Consider the following 25,070-nt stretch of genomic DNA (forward strand, 5'->3'; position numbering starts at 1 on the left):
ATTCAGAATGAAAATTAAGTCATGCAGATCCACAGCAATTTTTCTTTTATGTATATTACTTTCATCCTATGAGTCTAAAAGTTTAAAAACCAGACTGGGATAAGGAGCATCTTGTTCATATTAATTCAATTGGATTAAGACTGAACTTCTGAACAAAATGTTCTGCCTCTGAAGCATGAAATACAGTTTGATTGCTGAACCCCAAGAAGGAACAGACATCTCCATTAATCAATGAAATGTAACAGGACACCTCCTATATCAGAAGCTGACTGTAGTAACAACCAAAACTTCCATGTGGAAAAATACAGCTGAACAAATGCTGTTTTCTACCTTTTCATCTCATTCCCACACTGCTGTGGCACCATTTGTATCTGTATTTACAAAATGAGGTGAGAAACAGGGTCCAGCAAGAGTGAGGAGAAAATGAACAGGTTGCTCTTTCTGATTGATTTTATCCATCATTGTAAAAGGGTCTACAGAAATTGCAGGAAGTACAGTTGTAGATTCCAAGATCAGAAGAGACCATTAGAATTATTTAGTTTGCCATCTTGCTCAGCACAGGCCATCAGACTTCTTTGAGATGATTCCTGCTTAAGTGGTAGCATCTCTTAGAAAAGCACCTAAAAATTCTGATTTTTAAACTTCCTGTGATGTTGCAAAGCTTAAGTCACCATTAAAAAAAACCCATAAAGCAACCCAGAATCCTTTTCAACAGAAAGAGAGAAAGCCCCTCCATTTATTAAAAGCTGTTTAAATTTATTTTTAAAGGTTAATAACTAGGATCCAGTAAAGAACTTCAGAACATGATACAAACCATCATGTAACCTGTACTATGTCATCATTGCAACAAGACTGTAAAAAAGATACTTAAAAGGAGGCATTTAGAGCATTTTAACCCTGATCCTTTCTAAGATCTACTCATAGGACAGGCAGTATCTGTCTCTTTAAGTCCTGGCTAAAGCACCAGAAGTGGTTACACAGCCAGCCTCTACCAGGGACCCTGTAAACTTCTGAAGATGACACTGCACTGTGCGGTGGGAAGAGGATGCTCCAAGGACCCTCCAGTGCAGCTCCATCCTGAAGTCTCCTCTGCTGTCAGTGGTGGAGAGCAGCTCCTGCACACCTGCATGCAGGCATGGTAGGCAGGCAGGAGGCAGTGGGGCAGCACAGCACAACCACACTGCTTGTGGCTGCAGCTGCAGCACAGAGTGCCTCCCTCCTGGACACGTGGCACTTCTGGGTCTTGGTGGAAGGGGAAACTTCCAAGAGCCACTCCAAGTTTAAAATGCTTCACTGCAGCCTCACCAAAGGTGAGGTGGTGCACATCACCAAAGAGAAGATTTCACAGCCCCTCTGTGCAGCAGCTCATCTCTGACTCTGCCACTACACAATTCTGTGTCTCTCCAGGATGTGCTGGTGCTGCTGCACAAAGAAATGCACACCCGGACACAGCAGCTTCCACGTGCCTGACAGCTGGAGGAGGATGGAGCCAAGGATGGAGCAGTCTCATGGGGCCAACTGTGGAGATTTAAGTTCCAGGGACAGAGTGGTCCCAAGGGATCAAGGAGGTGGGTTTTAACATTATGAACTCTTTTCTAACAGGCTTGCTTCTAACAAGTACCACATTTGCTCTCATAAAATGCTTTGAATTGATTCTATATAAAGTTAGTTTAGTTAAAATGGTTTAAAACCCCCAAAACTTTTCTAGCTTTCTGTGAATTTTAGGCCTTTAGAAGAAATGAGGCCGTAATTCTACGCTGCACTGGCTGTATGACCACATTTCACTGAGCTGTCTTGCTCAGAGCCATGGATTGAAGCTGCCTTTTTCCCCTAGGGTGACGCGGGACCAGCAGGACCTCACATGATGCAGATAATGGGGCCAAAAGTGAAGCAGCATGGCGCAGGCATCGAAGTCCAAACCCTGCAGAATTAGGCCACTGCAGGGCTATGTAGGGAATGTCTGTCCCTGTTGCTGGCTGCCAGCGTGCAAGTGGAAGGTGTTGGGCACTCAGTAACTCATCCTGCATGAACTGTAGGCACTGGCACAGACTTTGTGCCCCACAAAGAGCACTGTAAAGAAAGTCAGCAAGGTGGAAAATTTTTCAGAGGGCTGTTCTGGACACTGGCAGCTTCTGTTCTATTTTGAGATCCTATCCTCACATACACTCTTCTGAGACCCAGCATTGGAAAACACCAATATACTTTTCTAATTGTTCCAGCAGGTGATCTCATTAATGATATCTATTTATCACTAAATTTGCTAGCTGCTGACAGTTCCTCCCACACACACAACTAAGCAAAGCGCCTCTTTTCTCTACTTAGAACAGAATCAGAAGGGAGTTCTCCTGGGAAGAGAATTCTCATCTATATCCATAGGATCAGCTTTCCCATTTGTTTTGACTTGTCTCCTCTTCCAAACCTTTACTGTGTGGCCTCCAAATGCTCAGTTAAGCAAGGACAGTCAGGAGAGCCCTCCCACCATCTGCTCCCTCACACTTTACCTGAAGGATAGGATGGAGCCACACATCCCTTCCCCATTCCACCAGGGCATCACTCTCCCCTCACAAGCAGCAGGAGCAGTGGCTATGAAGCATCTACCCTCCTCAACAAGGTTTGATTAGCAGAACAACCTTAATAAGCAGAGACAACAGCATCATCCCCTGCCATCACAAAACACCACAAGCCCTGCAAACCTGCCTGCAAAGGCAGCCACAAGACTGGCAACATCACCCACTTCCATGGTGTATGGGAGATGGTTAGTTCTTTAAACAAGAGTATGGTGCAGATAATTGCCTGGACAAGGAGCCTAAGCCATGCTCAGAGTTGCTGTGGAACTGTCACCATCTCTGAAGGACAGACACAGCCTGCTCAGCCTTCTCCTGCTCTGTGCAAACAGAGCAGCACCAAGGGAAAGCAGCACCAAGAAATGGTGGCAGGAAGCCTGCGATGCCCAGAGAGTAACTTGCTGCGTGGTCACCTTCTCTTTGGGCCCAAATTGTCCCCAGGTCTCTGCAGTGTGCAGCACTTTCCCAGCCTGGGAACCAGAAGCTGATTTCCCAGAGCAGTCCAGAAACCAAGCAGCAATATCAAAACGTCTGCTGGAGTTCACCACAGCCCGCCTGTCACTGGCCTGAGCACGCCCAGCTGGGCCACCACAGGTATCTTCTCTCCAGCTTTGGAGCAGCTCCCACGACACGGCAGCCTTGTGACTTGGGAGTGGACCTGGAAGGGCTCAGGAGCTGACATGAGGCACTGCAGTGCTGTGGCTTCCCTGGATCCAGCCTGGAGAGCTCCCTCCTCCCTTCCCAGACCAGCTGGCCATGGCTGTGTTAAGCTCCACACCGGAGGCACTCCACACTCCTAGGCATGGCAAGGAAGGGATGATACAAAGGTTTGTCCAGCTGCTAGTGCCTTGTGAGAGTTCCCAGTAGGCTCACTGGGAATCAGAGTTTGCTGTAAAAGCAAGAAAATATTTCTATTTTTATGAAAGTGTGACAAAGCCATTTCCAGGGTTGTGTTCCCTATGTTATGTGGAAAAGCCACTTTTAAAAACCAGGATTAATATTTAACTATGCTGTAGACTGGCAGGTCCCACCCCTTGCATTTAGAAAGATATGTTTAAACTGTTAGAGAACATTATTTGATGTTTAGCCAAGGCCAGCAATTACATATATCTATTCTGTATCCAAGATGTGGGGCAGATGTATGAGCCCCTGCAGATGCACCCAGAGGAATGGGAAGCAGGGAGGCAGCAGCCCCCCCAAACTCCTGTGCATCCACACAGCTCTTACAAACAGGATGCAGGAGCAGCAGTGTTGTGGTAGCTTCCAGCCTCGCCCAGCCAGATCTTCTTCACAACAGTATTTCTCTACACTAAACTGAGCATCAGCTTCAGCACCACTGCACACTCTCTTCCCCTGCTTCAAAACCTTTTTCCCTTTCATTCTTTTTCAGTATCTTTCCTCACTTTTTTTTGTTGTCGAGTTTACTTCATCCAAGACACACCAGAAAGGATCCTAGCAATTACCCTTACCTGTGTGTTCTGTCCTTCCTCTAGAATGGATGGTTCCACCTGGAGACCTTCACCAGGACTTGCTGTCCTATGACTGCTTTAGAGAGCTCACATCTCTTCCTGCCCATTATCCTAACTGGCAACCAGCAGCCATTCCTGCTCCAGGCAAACAGACTTGCAAGGGGAAAAAGATGTGAAGGGAAAGAGCAGGTGAGCCCAGGAGTAAGGGGACACATGGCTTTGCCACATGTTACTGAAGGTCTTTGTAAGAGGACAAGCTCCCCAGGTGACAGTGTTTTGCCCTGCTTTCAGTTTCAAGCCCGCTCGGCAGGAGGAAGGGGCTTTTCCTTGTGAACCATCGTCATACTTGGGCTGGCTTCCAGTCCTGCTCAAGCCCCTTTCCTTTGTTCATCTGCAGCACTCAAATAGCTGCAGAACAATGGCCGAGTGTCGGTGTGTACACACAGCTCTTCCTGCCCAGCCGGCCCCAGCCCCGCTGCGCACGTACTCGGCGTTGAGCAAGCCATGGTTGTACAAGCACGTTTTCTGGAGCTACAACAAGAGCTTCCACTGGCTTGGAGTTGTTTATAAAAGAAGTGCACGGGCACCTTCTCATGTTTACTCCACAAGAGCAGCCTTAGGAGAACAAGCAAGTCTTCAATGAATGTAGGATCACCCACCAAGAGCTGCATGTGGCTGAGTCCACAGTAAAACCTGGGTGTGTAAGTGGCAGAAGAAGCTGGGTGCAGATTTAAAACTGAAGAAAAGGATGACCTTTTTTCCTTTTCTTTTCCCCTGTGCTGGAACTAAGCTTTCCTAAGTCCATCAGAAAGGCCTTTCTCATTAGTAAAACATATTTTCCCACACTCAGCCACTTCCCATTATCTCAGTATTCCCAAAGGCCTTTCTCTAGCAGAAGGTGAATGGATGTGTCACTGGATGTGGACATCCAGTGAACGGAAATGGTTACTAGGATGGGAGCAGGAAAGGATCACAGGAAGATGGTGTTAAGGGTTAGAGTCATGATTAGTTATCTGTCAAGACCAAAAGAAAGAGAAAGCAAAGCCATGGCATGATGCTGAAACTTACCCCCCTTCTGAAGTATGAAAAGTGGACAAACCCTGAAGGTCATGGTGGTAACCAGGACCTGCTTGCCTCCCTTGGCTCCCATGGCTGCTTGAGCTGGTTTTCACCAGAGGTTTCTTGCTGTAGGCCCCAGCTCTGGCTTCTGCTTCAATCCCATTCAGTGCTGTTCTCTGAGCAGATCTGTTCCCCGTGACTTCATGCCGGTATCCATCATATCTGTTCTCGTATGAAACAGGGGGATTTCTCGACAATTTGTATCCATGAGAAATCAGAAGGTCTTCGACACTGAACATGTTGTGCTGGATTCACTCACAGCTGTGCCATCAAAAAGCTCCTTCCAGCTGGACCCATCACTACAAAACATAACAAAAAACAATCAGAAGGCCACTTTAGACAAGAAGAGATACCTTTGATCAGCTGGTAGGCTCAGGAAGCTAGAAGTCTCATCCCCTCTACTCAGTTTTTCACCCTCTTAATAAAATAGAAGAAGCAAAGTGCATGCAGATGCTGATGAATCATGTGCTATCCTTCCCTAGACAATACACCTCCCTGCACTCAGCCAAGCAGCAGATGCTGTGCTGCTACTGCTGACTCAGTCCCTTTCACTCAAGAATTCACTGGTGATTGCAGCTTTCAGGTTTCACTAATGCGACCTCAAAATAAAAACTTTGCACTGGAGGTAAGCCCACAGCTTGAGCAGGCATTGCCTTGAACAACTATTTTTCTCCAGTCATGGGGAGGTGTGCTCTGTATTATGTTTTAAGTTGCTGCAGGAGGAGGGGGTGGATTACAGAGCAATAAGCCTCTCTCTACAGCTCTGCATATTCCAATTTAAAAAAAGTTCACATGAACAAGGACAAAATATGCTTAAGAACAAAAACGAATTATGCAACCACTGGTATGAGAAACCCAGGTAATATCATGCAATACCCCAGCTAAACAGTCCTTTTTACAGATTACTTTCTTTTCTCCTTGCATTGGTCTGCTGCAATCCTCAGCTAGAATAACACAAAACCTAAGATTTCAAGTATGCTGTTTTTACAGCACACTTCCATTGTGTAACATGACTATAAACAACACGTGATGTCCATGTGTATTGTATCTCAATGATCTGCAAGACACAGGATGGTCAAGATTTTTCTTCCCCAGTGACAGCCCTGAATTCTGCACTGACTAGAGCAAAGATCCAGCAAACTGAATTAGTTGGCTGAAAACAGTCTCTATTGTCTATACCACTCTCACAGCTTATAACGGCAATGATAGAATACCCATTCTTCCAGAGTTTTAAAATGTGTGGAAGGTAATGTTCTGTTCTGAAAGTTGTACAAAACAATGGACCCATCCTGATACATTCCTCCCTGTTTGAACTGTGTTAACAAAAGAAAGAAATTTTTTAAAGGTGGATAAAAAGCTAAAACACACAAAACACACAGAAATAGATTTATGTAAAATATAACCACAAGATTCTTTTCCCTGCATGAAGAGTTCATTCAACACATCTAGTGAGTACTGTGTGTCCTTAGTAGCAGCAGGTCCTCCTGAGGATCATGAGCCCTGCACTGGCAGCTGCTAAAAAGGAGACTGTCTCTGCAAAGATCACAACACAAAAGTGCATTTCATACACTGCCTCTAATGCTCTTCCTGGGCATGAAGAAAGGGAGAAGTCTGTTCACTATTGTTCACAAGGATTTACCTGAAATGGAGCAAATACTGAGATGGCTGTTGCATGTTTATTAGTACTAAATCTCTCAGGCTACATGTACACAGAAGTGGATGGGTTGGCATGCTATATAAACCAGTTTCTGTGCTGCAGCACTCCATGTTTTATGGCCACTTTTTGCCTATCCAGTGCCCCATCTATTTTCTGTCCCACCATGACTCCTGGATGCTGTGCCAGCTGTGGAGCCAGTCTGGCCAGCTGCTCTGGGCCAGCCTGGTGTGCAGCTCCAGGCACCCAGGAACCTTCCAGTTACTGCTGCACTGCCCACAGTGGCCATGGCACTCGCTCAAGGAGAACTCACAGCGTAGAAAAACAGGCACAGTTGCACAGTTGTTATGCAGAGCCACAATTTAACCAGGAACACTGCAAAAGTGGCTTTCCACCCTAAGAGCCTCCTGAACACCTAAACCGGTTTGTCCCTAGAGGTTAATGAATCTCCTCCCTTTTAACACATGCAACACTACACACCCTTTAAAAACAGAGAAATAAAGCTCTGTGCTGAAGATATTAGACCCTGCTAGAACAGAACTCCAAATTCCCAGTAAGAGCTCTGAGCAGATAAGCCAGCAGAAAGTACAAGCAGGCAGAAAGCAGGGAGGAGTGGGACCCTTCGCTCATGGAAGGAAGGGAAGGCTTTGTGGGTTATTTTTGAATGCTGACCTAAAAAGCTGATTTTCCATCCACCCCCTGCCCGGACTGCGCAAGGAGCCAGGTACGAGCAGAGCAGAGGGAACAGCTGGCTGCTAGAGCTGTTCAGCTTCTAACAGGAGAAAGATCCAATGTGACTACCATAAACAGCAGAAAGCCCATCCAAGCGCTCACAGGTGCAAGGAAAAAATGTGCTTTTCCTGCTGTTAGAGGGCTGGTTTGGAGAAGAGTTTAACCCCCTCTCTGCCACCCACTGCAGGCATCAGAGAGGCAAAGGTGCGTGGGTGAGAAACCTCCAGCCCGTGGGGTTTACTCTAATCCTTCTTTTGGCACCAGTGGTGAGGAACAACAAGTGGAAGTGTGCCACGAGGAACTGGTATGACCGTCTCTTCCTGCTCTGCAAACTCACCATGTGTGAAAGGGGAAACCCCATGGTGGTGTTATGTGTGCTGGGGAGGCCCATCTGGGAGAAGGATGCTATCACTATGCCCATAGCAGCACCACAATGGGAACAACCAAGGCAGAGGAGAATCCTGCTCCGTGCTCATGGCACAAGCTCCAAGGAGCCAGTAGCAGCGGTGGCAGGTGGCCACTAGTTGGGACATTGTCAGGACACCAACTCAAAGGGCTGTGCAGAAGTCATGGGGAAGTAGCATCTCCTGCACTGGACCTGATCAGGGACAGAGAAGCCAGAAGTCCTGCATGATCAAAGCTTGCAGGACATCAACCATGTCAGCACTCATCATCTGCAAGGATGCTGGCCAGCTTTCTGAATCTGGCTAGAGTTCTGGGACGCTCACCCCACCCTCCCTTAGATAAATAAACCTAAAAAATAAATCAAAGGAATTGGATTGGCAGGAGTAACAAAACCATTGCTGCAGCATTCCATGTAAATAATCTGTCAGTCTGGACCGCAGAGTAAAGGCTGTGCAGAGCTTCTAATTTGAGGGAAGATCAACAACGCTGCAAAACAGTTTGTTTTTCCAGCCCTCATTTGTTTTGTTTGCCAATGACATCAGTGCTTTCTGATAGGGTTTGCTTCCTGAGGATGCCTGCTATCTTGCCAGTGTTTCCGACTTGTCCCCGGCAGCCGGTACAACTCTGCAGTACATTGGAAACAGGGGCCAAGCTTTTCTCTGGAAACTTCTCAGCAGCGCTCTCAGATGCAAAGAAACAAGTGTGAAGGGCGGAAATCAGCATCAGCCCCCATGTAGACAGACACAATGGAGACCCACAGCCTGGGCGAGCGGAACACAATGGGATTACCAGATGGAAACGTCATCAGAGCACCTCACCTTGGGGTGCTCATTGCATGAGCACGCATCTCACCTCCGGCCTGAGAAAAGCCCAACGCACTCCTGAAAAACACCCTGAAGAAATTTGGTGCTAGTTTCCTCTGAGCTGCTTCTGGAACTCATTCTCAGTGGGGGAAACACATTGTTTTCTATTTATGATCTGCCTTTGTCTGTAGTTGTTTTCAGTGGCAGGGGTTCCCAAGCCTTGTTATTGCCAGGGGGACCACCACCATCTGTATGATGACCAGTACCAGTGATGATGAATGCCAATATCTGCAGCAATGGCAGAAGCAGGTTGTACCTCCGTGCTCTGAAATTACTTGCATGGCATTGAACGCTCCCTTCATGATGCTCTGAGCAGCCCCTTGGCAGGCTCCTTCCTCCACCCCAAGTTCCACAGAGTGCCTTGGCACAGCAGCCTCATATTGGGTGGGAGACCAGAAGTGCCAGAGGATTTGGTCCTGGCTGCCCTCTGTAACATCTCTCTTGCCCTCCACTACTTGAAACGTAGGGGAAGGTGATAACCCTTTAACTGGCTGAATACAACCCCTGAAGTCCTTCTTGAACATGATTTGCCCTCCCACCTCTGCAGAACTATTTACAACAGTAATATAAATGATTTTGTACAACTTTCAAGAAAATAAAACATTGAAGGAACATGATCCATACTGCAAACTGAAGCATTCAACATCAAGAATTGCCAAAAATCAAGGACATACAATTTGCTGCAGTCTCTAATTACATGACTTGAGGCTACTGAATTCTGCAGGACTCTGGCCTCGACTGGTGTGCAGGCTAGGTGGTGGTAGTTCTTCCTGGGCTGTCTCTACAGCAGCTATTTAAACACTGCTTTGAAGATATAGTTACTAACAGGCATCTGAATTACAAAGACTATTATCTAGATGGGTCACACATTAAACTAGCTTATCTTCACTCACGTCTGGGTGACATTATTCCCATTTCATATCAGACATGTGCCAGACAGAATATTTATGCAGACAGACTAAAGTGAAACAATCCTCTCCACTCTAGGCACCCAGTCTGAAGTAATTACAACCTGATTTTTGAAGGACTTAGCTTTAAAAGTGAATTAGGCACATTCAAAGCAACTGCTGCAAGAACCAGAGCCTCTGCACGTGAACCTAAGTATGGCAAACAGCTGTCCACACAATGAATGGGATGAGCCAAAAAAAATGGTTGCAGTAATTTGTGTACTGTGCTTTCCTCCATCCCTCTGTCCACCTAATCCAACACCAACACTTTTGTCCAGGAAGCTCCATATCCCCCCACCCCTGTTAACTCCTCACCACCATGTAACCCAGTGCCTTCATTTCCCCCTTCCCACACTCACCAATCCTTCTTGCTGTCCTCCCCCTCTCCCCTAGGATCCCTTCTGTGCCCTCCTGTCTCCTGGTACCACCAGCTGAGCCACTCTTCCCACATAGCCCACCACTGTGGCAGTCAGCCCGTCCTTCCTCCTGCACCCCTCACAGCTTCTGCTGGCCAGTCCTCAGTTTGAATCCATCACCCCAATTTCTTCCTTCCCCATCTGATGAACACCTACTGTCCTGTCTACACTTCCAGCAGAAGAACTTCTGTGCCTGCTCTCTACTCCCAGATTTGAGACCCCATCTCACCTATACCTGGAAGAAGCAGGAGCTGTCATTACAGGGATGATCCCACTCCAGCAGCACAGCCCTACACAGGCATGCTCTGCTGGCACATCCCTTGGAGCAGTGAGGGCACGAGCACAGGACTGGGTCACCAGTGGGCTGCTCAGCACCAGAGGCTGGGGTGTGCTGATGGATGGGGAGAAAAGCCTTCAGAAAATGGAGTAACTCAAAGCAGAGATGAGTCTGCCAAGAACACGCACGGATGTCTCGAAGCCTTGTCACCACAGATCCTGTTCTTGAACACGATGGCACTGCAGCTCTTAATCAAAAGCTGAAAGATTTATTTACTTTCCCCTTTCTAATGTGGGCAAAACAACATTCCTTCTCTCCTCCCCTCTAGTTTTTCTTGGAAATGGTTGAATTGGTTTAGCTGACAATATTAAAATAAACCTAGCCTGAGAGAGAGAGACACAACCTGAAAGTCTCAGATCAAGTGATAAAAGCCTGACAGACTAGAGCAATGGAAAACAGGTTCTTAGGGTTGTTTCAATACTAGATGATGCTACTTGCTCTGTCTAAATATAACCCTGAGCTATATCCCAGGAGAATATCTAAGGCTTTGGACATTTTAATTGCTCCTGTTTTCTCACTCTGGCTTTGCATGTGTGCACATAAAACAGCCTATCAAAAGCACATTAAACAAGGTTTTTACCTTGCTAATTTCATCTTTTGCAGGACAATAAAGTCTGATGGCACTGTAACCAGCAGGCTGCAGTGGTGCTGTGCATGCAGCCACCCCAGAATGCCATGCCCCTGCCCTCTGCTATGGAAACAGCCAGCACCACATCCACTGACTTGCAGACACACGCTCCATCAGGAAAGACAAAATTAATGTGCTTAAAGTGTCTTCAACAATAATGTTCACTATGATCAAATGTTAGCTATTTAATGCAAAGATACTCTAGAATACAGGAGAAAGAGATTGGAGAACCTTAATGCAAGTTGGATGTATCCAACTCAGTGGGGCTTAATTAAGCATAGGCTAGGAGTAAGGAAGGAGTAGGGAAATAGTCAGGCCTGTCTGCCTTCTAGCCATGAGTAAATACCTTCTAGAAATTCTCAAAGGATGAGTGAAGGGCAAACATATTATCTAACTTCAAACAAAACGGGGAAGGAGACAGATCTGGGGTATCATAGACCAAACAGCCTTGCTTTGATATCAAATCAGACAAATTATTATTCAATTCCCTTGTAAATACTTATAACAAGTGTTGATTTATCGTGGAGCAGGAGGGAGCAAGTGTGTGATCCAAGAAGAATTTCCATCTCCCTGCTTGCCACCTTACACTGCAGCTGCATCCACTCCCACATGATAAAGCCATGAGAAAACAGAAAATACAGACTTGTCAAGAACAAATTAAGCCTAATCTATTTCATTTTCTCCTTTGACAGAGCTGGGAGCATAGTGACTAGGGAGGAAAAAACAGCACAAGTCACACGTTGGAATGAGGAAAGCCTTGATGAATGCATGTGATAGCCTCATATGCAAAGCAGGTGAATACAACTGAAGTATAAGTTACTATGGGCAGGCATACAAATGCTTTAAATATGTACTCAAGGAACAGTAGCAAGTCCAATGGCAACTTGAAAAGACACATAAGGGCTGTGCCTGGGGTCTTGTTCTACTCAGTATTTCCATTAATGACTTGTAAATTAGGAGGAAGATTACAATTACAAATCTGTAGGGAATGCTGTGAGCATTTTCAGGGATTAAAATTAGAATAAAATCTTAATAAATCAAAGACCCAGTCTGAAATGAATGATTGAGATTCAATACAGGCAGGTGTAAAAAAACATGTTGAAGAAGAAGGATGTCATGCAAAACAAAAAGGAGCAGTACAGCAAAAGTCTCTGAGGCTACAGTGACAAAGAGGGATGACAGGATTTAACTCAATGATCTTAGAGACCTTTTCCAAGTTTAACAATTCTGTGGTTTCATGATAAGAGCAGTGCAGGTCTTGGTAGGCACAGGTTAATAAGCGTGGAGACACATCAAGAGGAGCATCATACATCAGGCTCTTTACTCCTCTCAGCCCTATATCCAGTTTGTGTCCTACCCCAAACAAGAGGTAGGAATGATAAAAAATTTAGCCAAGTGTGAGCCCTGGAGAAGAGAGTACAAGAAGTGGGCTTGTTTAGTTGGAAGAAAAGTGTGGAGGAATGAGGGTGAGAGAATGAGAGATGATAACAAGTTTTAAATATGTCAGGCTGCTAAAAGGCTGCAATAATCTTGTCCTACTCCCTGCAGATGAGGATAACCAAAGGGACTGACTTAGGAAGCAGCATGAGTGATTTAGATTAGATATTAAAAGGAACTGTCTAGCCATAATGATAGTTATTGACTGTTTATGCTGGCAGGCTGTGAATCAATACAGGTTTTCAAGAAGAGACTGAATGAACATCTATCAAAAGGGGTGCAGATGAAGCAATCCTGCCTCAGAAACAAGTTTAGTTTCCTGCGATAGAAACTAAACTTTGTAATATTCTTCCTCTATCTTTCCCCACAAAAATGTCTTGCTTTGTTGGCATGCCCCACACATATCGAAGAAAATCAAAACTCTTTCTCACAAATCTCTCAGTGCTACAAATAGCCACCTCACCTCAAATACAATGTGACTTTCCCCTCTATCCCTAGCCCCCTGCTACAGCTCTCCTTGCACCCTCCTTTCCTGACACCTCTGCATTGCACGGAAGAGTGAGGGGGTTGCTCTGGAGCAGGGGAGCAGGTCTGGAGCAGGGGTAGGGGGAGTAGGTCTGGCACAGGGGTAGGAAAAGAAACTTTGCTTCTCCTCCAGGGATGGAAGGGCCAGGGAGGCTGAGACACAAAAACATACACCATGGATTGAAGACTCCTGAGCAGAGAAGAAGCAGCAGATGAGCGGAGGCACCAGAATGGGGTCCTTACCAAAGGAATCTGATCACATCACAGATACACACCAGGCAAAGCTTCAAGAAAGTTCCCATTGCAGTCAATACTGTACTGAAGGCTTCAAAGCTGCTAGTGCTACATGCATAATCATCTCTGCAGACTACATGGGAGGAAGACGTGCCAAAGTCTTTGCTGGAAGATAAGCCAACTTTATGTTGGTTCTGCATGTCTTCCCAGGTCAGTCCCTCCCATCCACCTCAAAGAAATTAAAAAGAAATATGTGAATTTTTGTGTTCAACTCTCATTACCTGCGGGCAGGAGAGTTCACATTTTTCCTCAAACACAGAGATTCACAGACAGCGAAAATTACAGCTCACATCCTCTTTGCATTCTTTGAGCAAAAAGACCTCACTGAAATCCTGGAGGAACTGTGCCAGAGAACAAATTAATGATACAATGTGTCTCCAATAAAATTAGGAAGTGGGAAGGATGAGAGGAACAAGTCTTAAAGAGTTTATTTAACTCTCAGAAGGTAGTTATTCCTGTCTTGTATCTCACCAGTGCAGATGCATCTGCAAACCCACCATGGCATGAGAGAGAGTGCACAGCATCTCCTGGGGCAGATCTTGATGAGTGACAGCTGCTCTTCAGGTGCTGCTGTTTGTTAGGAGGTTTCAGACTCTGCTTTCTCACACTCACCAAGAAAGAATGGTAGAGAGAGAGATGATTTTTTTAAGTAATGTTGGTGTTTGAGTATTGGGGTCGCACAATGCTGAAAAACATGCCTGACTATGCATGGATGGGAGTCGGTATCCAAAGTAAGTTTGATTTTTAAATTTGCCATGGACCAATCCAGGCCTGACTGAGTACTGATAGGCTGAAGCTCTTAAGCATCCAAATAGATGTAAACGCCTAACAGGGAGAGAGGATATGCCCAAGCATGCACAGATACCACTGTTTGTATTAGCTGCTTTTCAAAATGTCAACAGCTGGCTGTCACTGATGATAGACCAGCACATTAGTCCACTGAAATTGGCCCAGATTTTTTTCAGAAAAGGAGCAATTGTTAAAGGGCACTCACTGATAATCTGTGCTCCAGATAAAACCAGTCCTTACACCAATTGGCAGCATATGGTGTATTTCCTCCAATGACAGCTTTTGTCTGTCACAACAGGAGAGCAAAATCGTACATTTATTACACAAAGCGTAACTAGTCAACTATTTGCCTCCCAGAAAGGAACTGCAGAAGAGGATGTTTTTTAGGACTCAGATGAATATTTCCATGCTGTTTGCAGTTTTGTATGGAGCAGTTCACTCTGGTAGAACAAAGCACAGGTAATCATATTTGTTGCTCATATCTTAAAATCAAGATATTACGGGCTAATCATCTCACCTAAAATACCTATGGGCAAAGTCTTAATAAGCTACTCCCACATTAGAAATTCCTGAATAAGCATTATTTTTTTTGTATTTTTTAATAGAAAAGGTCTCCATCTGTACAAGACAAAAGAAAAAAAAAGTAAAAAAGGATCTCAAAAATAAGTGTATTAACTCTGTCAAAGCAAAAATTTTTAATAAAGGATCTATCACACGGCTGAACTTCTTTGAGGTGACAGTGACATGACTTATAGAGCCTGGGCTCTGTGATCAAAAGGATTACACACATTAGCATCCTACTAATCACAGCAGGACAGGCCGGCCCATCAGGCCAGGACTCACGGAGGAGGGATCCATAAACAAACACTTTCTCCTGCTCACAAATGTGGCTGGGAGCAGAAGCGTTCCAAGGTTGGTGTGGTCTTCTCTTCTTTCAAAGAGATAAGGATTGTGTCTTCTGGAGTAAATAAATTCTCAGCATAGTCTTACACATCTGTTTGTTTACTCATTTTCAGACACTACCATCCTCTCCTGTGTGTTATCCCCTTTATATTACCCTTGTACGTATAATCAAATGCCCTCTCTTCCGGACTGACCCTCTGCTTCTTCCTGTATTACAGACGCCTTTGATCTTTCTTTCTTGGATCTGTGTGTCCTGACTGGTAGTCTCAGCAGGATTTCCCCCTGACCCCTCGCTCCACCAGAAAATAAATGCCAAAGTAGCATTTTATGTACTAGCATAGAAAAAAAACTAGACAGATGCTTGGGAAGGCTACACACGATCGATGTTGTGCTGCTGAAGAACTGTGTCTGCTGGGCAGGGCTGCCCACCAGTAAGGTAAGCCCAGGCTGGTGAAGGGTGACCCACTTCCTGAGCACAGATAAGCCCCCTGGACCAACAAGGTGAGCAGTCATCATCACAAGGGACCGTCCTGAAATTTCAGAAACAGCTGTTCATTTTTCCCCCCTTCATCATGCTCTTAGTGACTTGCAGGGTGCTATTTTGCTTGCAGGGTGCTACTTTACTTGCAGGGTGAACACTTTCAAAAGGCAGAACCCAGCCTTTAACTTTTTTTCCTTTTTTCAGCTATCTCAGATTTTTTCCCTTGCCTCACCATTTGAGACGGTCCAAGTTATGGCTGACAAATTCCATTAATATCCTAACTGTAATACTCTTGGGCAAAGATGCTCCTGAAGCTTTTCGTTCCCTGCAGGCACTGCCAGTACCAGAGGAACTGAGGGTTATTTCTAGGTAGATGTGAAAAGATGCCATCAGTTCACAGAGAGACCTTAACAATCGCGTCAGGACTGCTGAAAGGCTGACCAACCCCTTCCTTCACAGCTGGAACTGGTGAGTAAGTTTCCCCAGCAAGCCCAAGCTCACTTGCCCTTGCAACAAAGCACAATAACAAGATTGCAGAAAGCAAGATAACCCTTCCACTCAAGGATTAGAAAATAACATCTGTTAAAAAACAAATAAACTGGTGTAATGGTTTCAGCAAGAGACCCAGAGGACTTTAGAGATGTAGCTCGTAGCTTGGTCAACACATTGTGAACGGCAAATTACAAGAGAACAATTGTTTCATACCAAGCTCTCCCACCCCTGAACTCCCTCAAGGTTAATTAGGATGGCCTCTGGCCAAATTAATTAGAGGAGAAGATTTGGGCAGGACTTTGCTATGCACTCTTAACTAGTTCCAAGGTGACCAAGAAGTTCAGAAATGCCTCACCTTCCAAGTAGAGTTTGCTTGGCAAAAAACAAGCTCACATGTGCCATGTCATTCTTCTGACAATCAGGAGAAACACTTAAAAGTTGTGTTTCCCGAGCTAACAGCTAACGTAGAAGAACTTTCTGCATCCTTCCCACTGAACAATATGCCCTTGTTTATTTTCTGTGTGCTTTTTAGGTCATAAGAGGCCAGTGAAGTTATGCATCTAAAGAACAATATAGTACTGTAATATGCCAGTTGATACACACAGCCTGGCAGACCCTGAAAGATCCGTCTTTTCCAAGAGCTGGCAAATACATGTTGCAGCGTGGAGAAATACTTAACATCATCATAGGAAGGGAGGATGCAGAAGGGCCCAGCCTTTGAAATGATAGACTAAATTAGTGTTTTAGTTGGTATTCTAATGTGCCCCTGATGGTGCAGCTTAGAGATGATCCTGCCTTGAGGGGCACAGCCATGCTCAGCTTCTCTATCCCACGGCAGCAGTCTGCCTCAACTTCCTCCTGCTCCTGCTGCCCAAAGCATCCTTGGAAAAGGGAATAGCTGGCAGGAATACACTTTTTCCTCCAAATGGTACCATAGTGAGCGGTAGAACTGCACAGCATAGAAGGGTAGAGCAGATCTAGCCCCTGTGATTACAAACCAAGTGCTGGCACAAATTAAGGCTCTGCAAGTGACTGCATCTCTGATCTGTAGAGCCCTTCTCTGTCATTAATCTGATATTGTTTAGTTTGAAGCCGGAAGGTTGCTGTTTTCCATGTGTCTGTTACCCACAAAAAGCAACAGCCATTCTGGGCAGAATCGGAACTTCTGAAGTAACAATGAGAAACTGCTTCAGCTCACGCAAAGAAGTGCAGCTGAATACTTTTCAGCAGGACACAATTCTCATTGTCACTAGCCAAGATTTAATGTCTTGACTCTGTGAATCAGACTGACTACTTAGAACGGTTACATTGTGTGTTCACTTAAAGACATGGGCTGGAGTAACTTAACGTGTAGAGCCCATGCCAATAAAAAGCCATCATTCTCAACTCTTGACCAAAAAAGAAAAGAAAAAAAAGAAAAGGAAAAAAAAAAAAAGAGAAAAGAACCCAAACAACCACCCATCCTTAACAGATGCAAGAGTCCTTTGGCACAGATCCAGTGGCAGACTAAGGCCATGATTTGCAATTCTGAGGCAATTATGAAATGACATAACAGCACAGATCTCCTTCTGACAGAACAGCTGGGGTTTTGTCTCCTTTGCAACAGGACACGGTTTAAAACAACCACCAGAAAGTAAAATAACCCAAAGAGCCATTTAACTACTGCGTAAATACCGGAGCGCAGATAAACACCAAGAGGGACGGCACTTGGTGTTTCAGACCCTGGTGCCACATCCTCTCGGCTCGGTGAGAGCCGGCACCGAGCCACAGCGGAGCCCCGGTCCCGGGCGCAGGGGACCGCAGCGACCGCTGGTGAATGAAGGGGAGCGGCTCCAGCGAGCGGCACCGACCAACTTCCCCGGGACCTCGGCTCAGGGCGAGCTCCCGGGGCACGCCGGCAGAGAGCCCCGCCAGAGACGGCGGTCACGGGGGGAGAGAAGACCCAGCAGGTGCAAAGGATGGGAACCCGAGGGATGTGCCCCCCGCTGCCGCGAACCGCCGCCCGCTCCGGGACACCTCCGAGCGCCGCCGTCCTCCCCGTCCCCTCCCCGCCTCCTCCAGCCGCCCGCCGCCCGCTCCCGGCCCGCCGCACTCACCGCTCGGGGCGGCCGCGCAGGACCCGCGGGGGCGGAGGGGCCGCCGCGCTCAGCGGCCGCGGCTGCGGGAGGCGCCGAGCCCGCGGCGGGCGGGGCGGGCCGGGAGGGACGGAGGGAGGGACGGTGCCGGCGCCCCGCCCGTCCCCCCGCGGCCCGGCCCGCCCCGGCCCGCCCCGGGCGGCTCCGCGGGGCAGCGACGCCCCGGGCGCTGCGGGAGGCGGCGTGTTTGCTCCGCAAAGTTGAACGGGCGGCTGCTGCCCTCCCTCTCTCTCCACAGATGAGCACAGCTCATGGCTCAGCTGAGATGAGCGACATCAACTTTCTTAGCACAGGGAAAATCTGCAGAAGGGAAGACGGGTCTATCAAGGATGGAGAGGGACACGAGCAGACCTTTCCAAAACTTGCTGTTCCTGCTGGCACCCGGCCATGCGCCCAAAGGGCTTGTCTTCAACATGGTCTTCAAACTTTTTTGAAGCATTGTCGGTTGCTTGCTTTCCCACCTTTCCCCTCCACATGATCTATTCAGCCTCTAGAAACAGGTGAATAATTTGCAAATCTCTTTTGGTTTAATGACACTCTCCAAAAAAAAAGTATGTTTGTGAATCATTTACTTTAGTAATTGGTTGGGCCCATCAGCTGCTTGCCCTGTCTTAATTGACTTTTACCCCAGGCTGTCAAAGCGCTTTTACACATGTTCATAAATTGAGTCCTATTCAATATGTGCTCTAGTTAATAGTGAGAAAACAAGGGCAGTAAAGTTACGTGATGAGTCCAAGGTCACAGCAGAAGTCTGCAGGAGAGCCCAGAACTGAATACAGGTTTCCTGGTGCCCCGGTTTCCCAGGGCTCTGGGAGTAATTGTCATTGACCTGCTTTTCTATGGACATCTCCTTTTGTCTTCCAGCAGTGACGGTGTGAGCCTGCAGCTGCTGACACATGATGCAGCCACCAAACACAATGCCACTGGCAGCTGGGGGACCTTGAGCAAGACCCCTTGCACCCTGTCCCTGCAGGGTACCTGTGAAGTTCTTTGTGGCTTTGCTGGTTGGGAAACCCCTGTATTCTCCTGTGGTGAAGTCTTGTAGCTGACACAGTAGTCAGTCAGTAGAAGGTTTAAGTTTTGTCACAGAGCAGCTTCATGTGGATGTGACAATAGCAAGGGTCTCCATCAAGGAAGCCGTTCTGCCACAACTTACAGTTTATTATTTAAATATCTTGACTCTGCCGGGCAAATTGGGAGTTCTGGGTTCTTTAAATACTTGTCTCCTCTGTGTTGTTAGAAAAATTTCCAGAATGATTTTCTCATCTGCATGGCTGCAGCTCTGAGCTGTTTGTTCTCCTTGGTTGTAGAAGACAGTCCTGTTTAAATCACTTCTTCCCAAGACAAAAGTTTTTGCTGTGGTTGTGTAGTCATGGTGTGCCACACGGAGCAGGTCCTTGTTCCTGGAGCTCACAGCTCTCTGTTGGGAAAGCTGCTTTGGCCCCGGATTTAAGGGATGGGAAGAGGTGGGGAGGGGGGGAAACAGGCTGGACCATTCTATTGGACCATTTAAAATGGGACCATTTACTGAACAGTGTCAGAGTGAAGGGACATCTTTTTGTCTTCATGATGTCACAGCATGTAGAGATCATGATAAAAGCACAGAGGACAGCACATCTCAGGCCTGCCTCTCTGCACCTGGGGCTAATTTTTGCTACATCTCTTCTGAGACACTTTGTGGGCTGTAAAGGGAGGTGCAGACCTTGGAAAGAGGCACTCCTGTAGATTTGTCTGGAGTCCTGCAGTCACTGAAGATTTCCCCCAAGTGAAGTCAAAGGACCTTGAAGTTAAAAAAAACAGAGGAAAAGATCCTAAAAAAAGAAAACAGTGCAGTGCCCATGCTCCTAGGTCTCCTGTTACAGAGAAAAAACTGAAAACATGAGCTGAACATAGCTGCACAGTCAGACACCAGAAAGCAAACATGATTTTTGGGACAATGGGAGGGATGCCTTGGGCTGGATTCACAATTAACAACAAATGATGGCTGGCAGCCCCAATTAATGTCCAAGGGGGATTGCCCAGAGGGTTGGTGTAACAAGTTAGTCTGTGATTTGGGAAGTCTGAGGGCTGAGCTTCTCAGCATCAGTGCAGCTGTCAGGGACTCCTTTGCTCCTGCATCACCTTGCCCTCTGCCTGTTAGAGAGCAAGTTCTTTGGGCAGATGTTGCTTCTTGCTGTGCCTTTGCCTGGTGCTCGGATCAGTGGGGTTGTGGGCTCAGGTTGCTACTGCAGTGCAGACTGTGACTGCCGGAAGGGCAAAGATGAAGGAAAGCAGAGGAGGCAGGAAAGCAATTCTGCCTTTTGATGGTCAATATGCACAACTGATGGAGGGAGCATTGCTCCCCTGCAAAGCCCACAGTCCTGCAGCTGCCTGAGGAGATCTCCCTCTCCTGGCTCTTTCCAGAGAAGCAGACCATAGTCAGACATTCTTGAGTTTAGAGCTTCATCCTTAAAAGGCTAAAAGAATTAAATGTGGCTGAGAGAGAAGCATACAAATGGAGTTTGCAGAAGAGAAAAGAGCACTAAAGCCACTCACTGTCCTGCCATGTAGGACTCCTGAGGTGGGTAAAAATCAGTGTGATGGGGCAGGATGACTCAATGAGGCAACAGAGGCAACAGAGGAGAGAACCATTATTGGCCCCCTGCAAGGAGAAGGGCAAAGAAACCACGGATCAAAAGCTGCTGATGGCTGTGTGTGCAAAGTTGGGTATCTGGACAGGAGCACAGTGGGGCTGCAGGAACCCAGCAAGCAGTAGAGCATCCCTGTGTCACAGCAGGCAGGCTCAGATCAGGATCCTGTGGGACATGGTAGAGCAGGTCTGCGTGCCTGGGCAAGCCGGGAACCAGAACTTGGCTCTTCAGGAGATGAAGAGCAGCGCCTGCAAGTCTGGCCTGCAAGTGGCCATTATGGACAGAAAGTGTGGAAAACAGAAACACACAAACATGAGCAAGACAGGCCAGATGGGGGAAATACAGATGAATTAATTTAGAGGGAAGGGAAAAGGAAAAACACAGAGACATGCTGCACACCAGCCAACTCTTCAGCAACAGCACTGCAGCGTGTCATCACTGTGCCAAGTGAATGGGAAGTTGTGCTCTGCTCAGTGCAAGTTATTGCTGCTTTATGCCTTTATAATTCTCCCTGGCCTCAAAAACTCCCTGACTGGGAGGTTTTATGTTTATGCTTTATGTCCCATCAGCAGTGTCACAGCTCAGGATTAGAACTTTCCTGCCATTCCTACAGAACTTGTCGTGGGCTTGGAGCCTCATTTCTGGAGGTGATCATTCATCAGTGCTTTTTACAGTGAAATCAAGCACACTTTTTCATAATTTGGTGGGGTTTCAAGTGATTAGGTGCATTAATTACTCCCCAGAAGACTGTAACAGGTTTAGTCTTAGATCCAGTTGCTGGGAAAATATTTAGGAACATATGCTGAAATCACCGCGTACCTGAAGTTTACCATAACTAACTAGCCACAGATGTGCTATTAAACCCCCAGTTATTTTTTCCTCCTGTCCATCCTATATGGCATGTTACAGCCATAAGATGTTAAACTTACTTAGAACAGCTGCTAGTCAAAATCAAAATAGCTATTACCTTCTTGCAAGAAAAATTCACATTGCCCATCCCCACAGTAATCCCTTGTTTATACAATTGGCGCCTCTTTTTAGCTTGGAACAGAGAAACTTCAGATATTTTATTGCTACATCAAGGGAAACACTAAGCATTGCTGTGGAAAAGGGAGGTTTTCATTTGCCAGTTCTCTGGTGCTTCTTTAGCTGTATTTTGACTTGGTATTCAGGGATCCTTTTCTTGAACTGCTTTATTGCTTCCTACACATCCCAAAAGAGCAGGAGGGGTGGGTGTGTACTGAATAGAGTGAAATAGTTCATGATGTCAGGTGGTGACCATTCAGCAAAGATTATTTAGTTCACAGCAACTGAGCAGTTGCTGTCTGTGCAAGGTGTTGTGCCACAGTCTGCTGGGGAGCAGAAATGATGGAGAGTATTTTCCTTTAAGTGTAAGGACTAAGCTATCAGGTCTGTCAGATATACCTTGATGTCCTAAAGTATGACACATGAAAGTGTGCTGGAGAGAGGAAAAAAATAGGGGGTGAAAAAGCTAAAAATAAACGTCTGTTTAACACGGAGGAAGGGTACACCCATATCATGTGAGTTCCTGAACCTTGTGAAGACTGACGAAAAGACTGAGGGGTGTGGCACACAAATTACCCTGCAGAATTTAGCTAGTTTACATTTGGGAAAATTAGGTAGTGCTTCCAAAACTTTTGAAGTGCTAAATATTGTTAAAACAATCCTTACAGCTCTTTCATTCAAGGACTTGGCTCAGGGTACTCAGAAAATAACTAATGAGTTTCTCATCATAACACCCAAGAGAAATGGGAAGGTATCACAGTAATTACCCCTGTCACCCAGCTGGGGAACAGAACAGCTAAGCCTTGTTTTTCAGGGGTGTTTCTTGACTGAAATATTTGTGCAGTCATTCAGCTGAAAGGCTCTTGAGAAGGATTAGAAGCTCCAGCTGGCCTCTCAGCAAGGTGATGAGGGGAGGAAGAGTCATCCCCCAAAGGTGGGGGAAGATAAAAGGAGAAAAGTTATGCAGTAGCAAGGCGTGTTGGTGTTGGATCTATCCTGCTTTTCTTAGCTCAAAATTTGAATGCTTTTTACTTCAGAGAAGACTAATTCCTGCATTTCCTCAATAATGTACTATAGATTTGATAGTGTATGCATTATGTACCAGGGTACAGAGTGGTACAATGCAGATGTTATGGCAGCTCCATCCATCTCCATGAAGCTACACATGGAGGCTCAGCTGTGACTGCCACATTGGCATTCCTGCAAGAGATGTGAGCTTCAGGGAAGCTCAGAGGGAAGACCCACAGACACTGGGAAGTGAGACATGTGCAGTTGGGAAAAGGTCTTTTTCCAGGTACAGGTTTTAGCTTGATTTCTGTAATAAGAAGAAATTAGTAGGAGCTGTGGGTCTCATTAAAATCATTGTGCAGACTAGAGCATGAGGAAAACAGACTTCAAATAGGATGAAGGAAGAGCAGCCTTTGGTCAGATCTCATGAGTTACCACAACGCGTTGGTGATGTCTGTGGAAATGCCCACCTCACATTTAGTTGTGACTGCTCAGCAGCCACCAGGTCATGTCTGATGTCCAGTGTAAGTGTAGTCAAGCTGTGGGTTCCACCCTGTCCTTCCATCAAATGTCTGGCTACAGCTCAGCACCATCCTGCTGTGACTGCACATTTACTGTGTCAAGTTCAGATACTGTCCTGTTGGAGTTACTGTGAAGGCTGAAAACAAACTGAGGTTACCCACAGGCTTTAGCTAAAAATTCTTTGCCTTTTTCATTAAATAAATTTCAAATTTACTTGAGGGAAAAAGAAAAGAATCAACTTCATCTTCGAAACAGCTGCAATCATATTCTTACTAATACAGATAATTTAACTTGCAAATACATAATGGGTGCTGACCAGGTCTATATTTGGGAGAATAGACTCTGAAACAGTGGAGAACCTGGGGGAAGAGAAGCACAAGGGCCAGAGTGATAAAGGTATGTGAAGTAATATAGAAACCAGAGAGGATTTTTGGGAATGTCTCCTCCCTTTCCTGAACATATATGTATAAACAATAAACTGGAAGATGGCAAATAGAGTACAGATAAAATCATTCTTATTTATTTACACTGGTATGTCTAGGCAGTGAAATCACTGCTATTAAGAGGCAACTGAAGCCCTGGGGTTTATTAGAAGTAAAAGAAAATATATACTGATGGCAGGAGAACCTTTAGCTACAGCAGTAAATATCAAGAAATAGTCTGGAAAGGCTTTAGTCTTCAAAACTTTGGTCAGACTGCAATTGTTGGGAAGATAAAGGAAAGCTGCCCTGGAGCAGGTTACTCCCTTCTCCCGAGCCCAGTCACTGCCATACTGAGAGGCTCAGGGTGCTGAGGCACCTGTGTGCAGCTGGCAAGGACATGCAGGGAGGGGGCAGCTGGATCAGTGGCCATGGGCTGTGGGCCTGCCATTGCCATGATAGTCCTCCTGCTTGCCCCCAGGAGGCTGGAGATAAACACTGCGAGTGACTGTCCTTCCCCCAGCACTTGCCATACTTTGGGTACCAGTCATGGTGGAGCCTCTGCAGTGAGCCCTTCCTTGGGGAGGCAGATTCCCTCAGGGAGAGGAGATCATCATTGAAACTATTGTGTTTTAATACACAATAAAAACTCTCTTTTTATCAGTGCTTTATGTCATAGTTTCTATTAGGTCCATAAGGACTGAATTAATAGCTATTTGACTGATTTCAGCTTTTAGCTGTGGTAATATAAGTTTTCAAATCTTAAGTTTCAAAAGGCAGCACTGCCCTTTCTGAAATACTGCCTCGCTCCAGTGGATCTGCATGAGCTGGTTTTATGACATCAAGGAGAGAAAGCTATTTACAGTAGGTTGTTTGGGTTTTTAAAATAAGAGAATTTGAGCACAGTAGCAAGGACAGAGAGTGAAGAAAGGCTTGATTGTAATGGGAGCACTCAAAAAGTTCAACAAGAGTTTGCAAGACCCCTTCATGTCAGCACATTCCCAGAGAGCCTCACCCAAAAAAGCTGAAATTACAGTCTTTCTTGGTTAAATAAAAAAAATGGGAGAATGGCTTGTAATTTTGGAACCAGGAAAGCTATGTTTATCTTCCAAGAAACAGCCCCTTGAAGACGTGACTGTCATGCAGGGTTAAAGAGCAGGCAGAGAGCGCACAGACAGACGGGCCTTGGCCGCTCAACACCCAGCACCAGGCATCTGTCTCCTGGGGCGAGGGGATGCTCCTGTTATCTATCTGATACAGAACAGTGGCGCGCTT

General features: G+C 46.1%; 1 protein-coding gene across 4 annotated transcripts in view; it reads right to left on the bottom strand.

Annotated features, from left to right (window-relative positions):
• JCAD (junctional cadherin 5 associated) overlaps positions 1-25,070 on the bottom strand; it is a 60,134-nt gene that overhangs the window by 10,805 nt on the left and 24,259 nt on the right. For 2 of the 4 annotated variants that reach the window (XM_038127340.1, XM_038127337.1), the window contains exons 1-2: positions 18,152-18,280; positions 5,102-5,451 (exon numbers count right to left, since the gene is read on the bottom strand). In XM_038127340.1, the coding sequence (XP_037983268.1) occupies positions 5,102-5,391 (290 nt within the window). In that variant the 5' untranslated portion in view covers positions 5,392-5,451; positions 18,152-18,280. Of the gene's footprint in view, positions 1-5,101; positions 5,452-18,151; positions 18,281-25,070 lie in introns of those variants that run through there. The other 2 variants (XM_038127341.1, XM_038127338.1) reach the window with 2 other exon arrangements.

This window comes from Motacilla alba, chromosome 2 (genome assembly GCF_015832195.1).
Source record: "Motacilla alba alba isolate MOTALB_02 chromosome 2, Motacilla_alba_V1.0_pri, whole genome shotgun sequence".
Classification (NCBI taxonomy): Eukaryota; Metazoa; Chordata; class Aves; order Passeriformes; family Motacillidae; genus Motacilla; species Motacilla alba.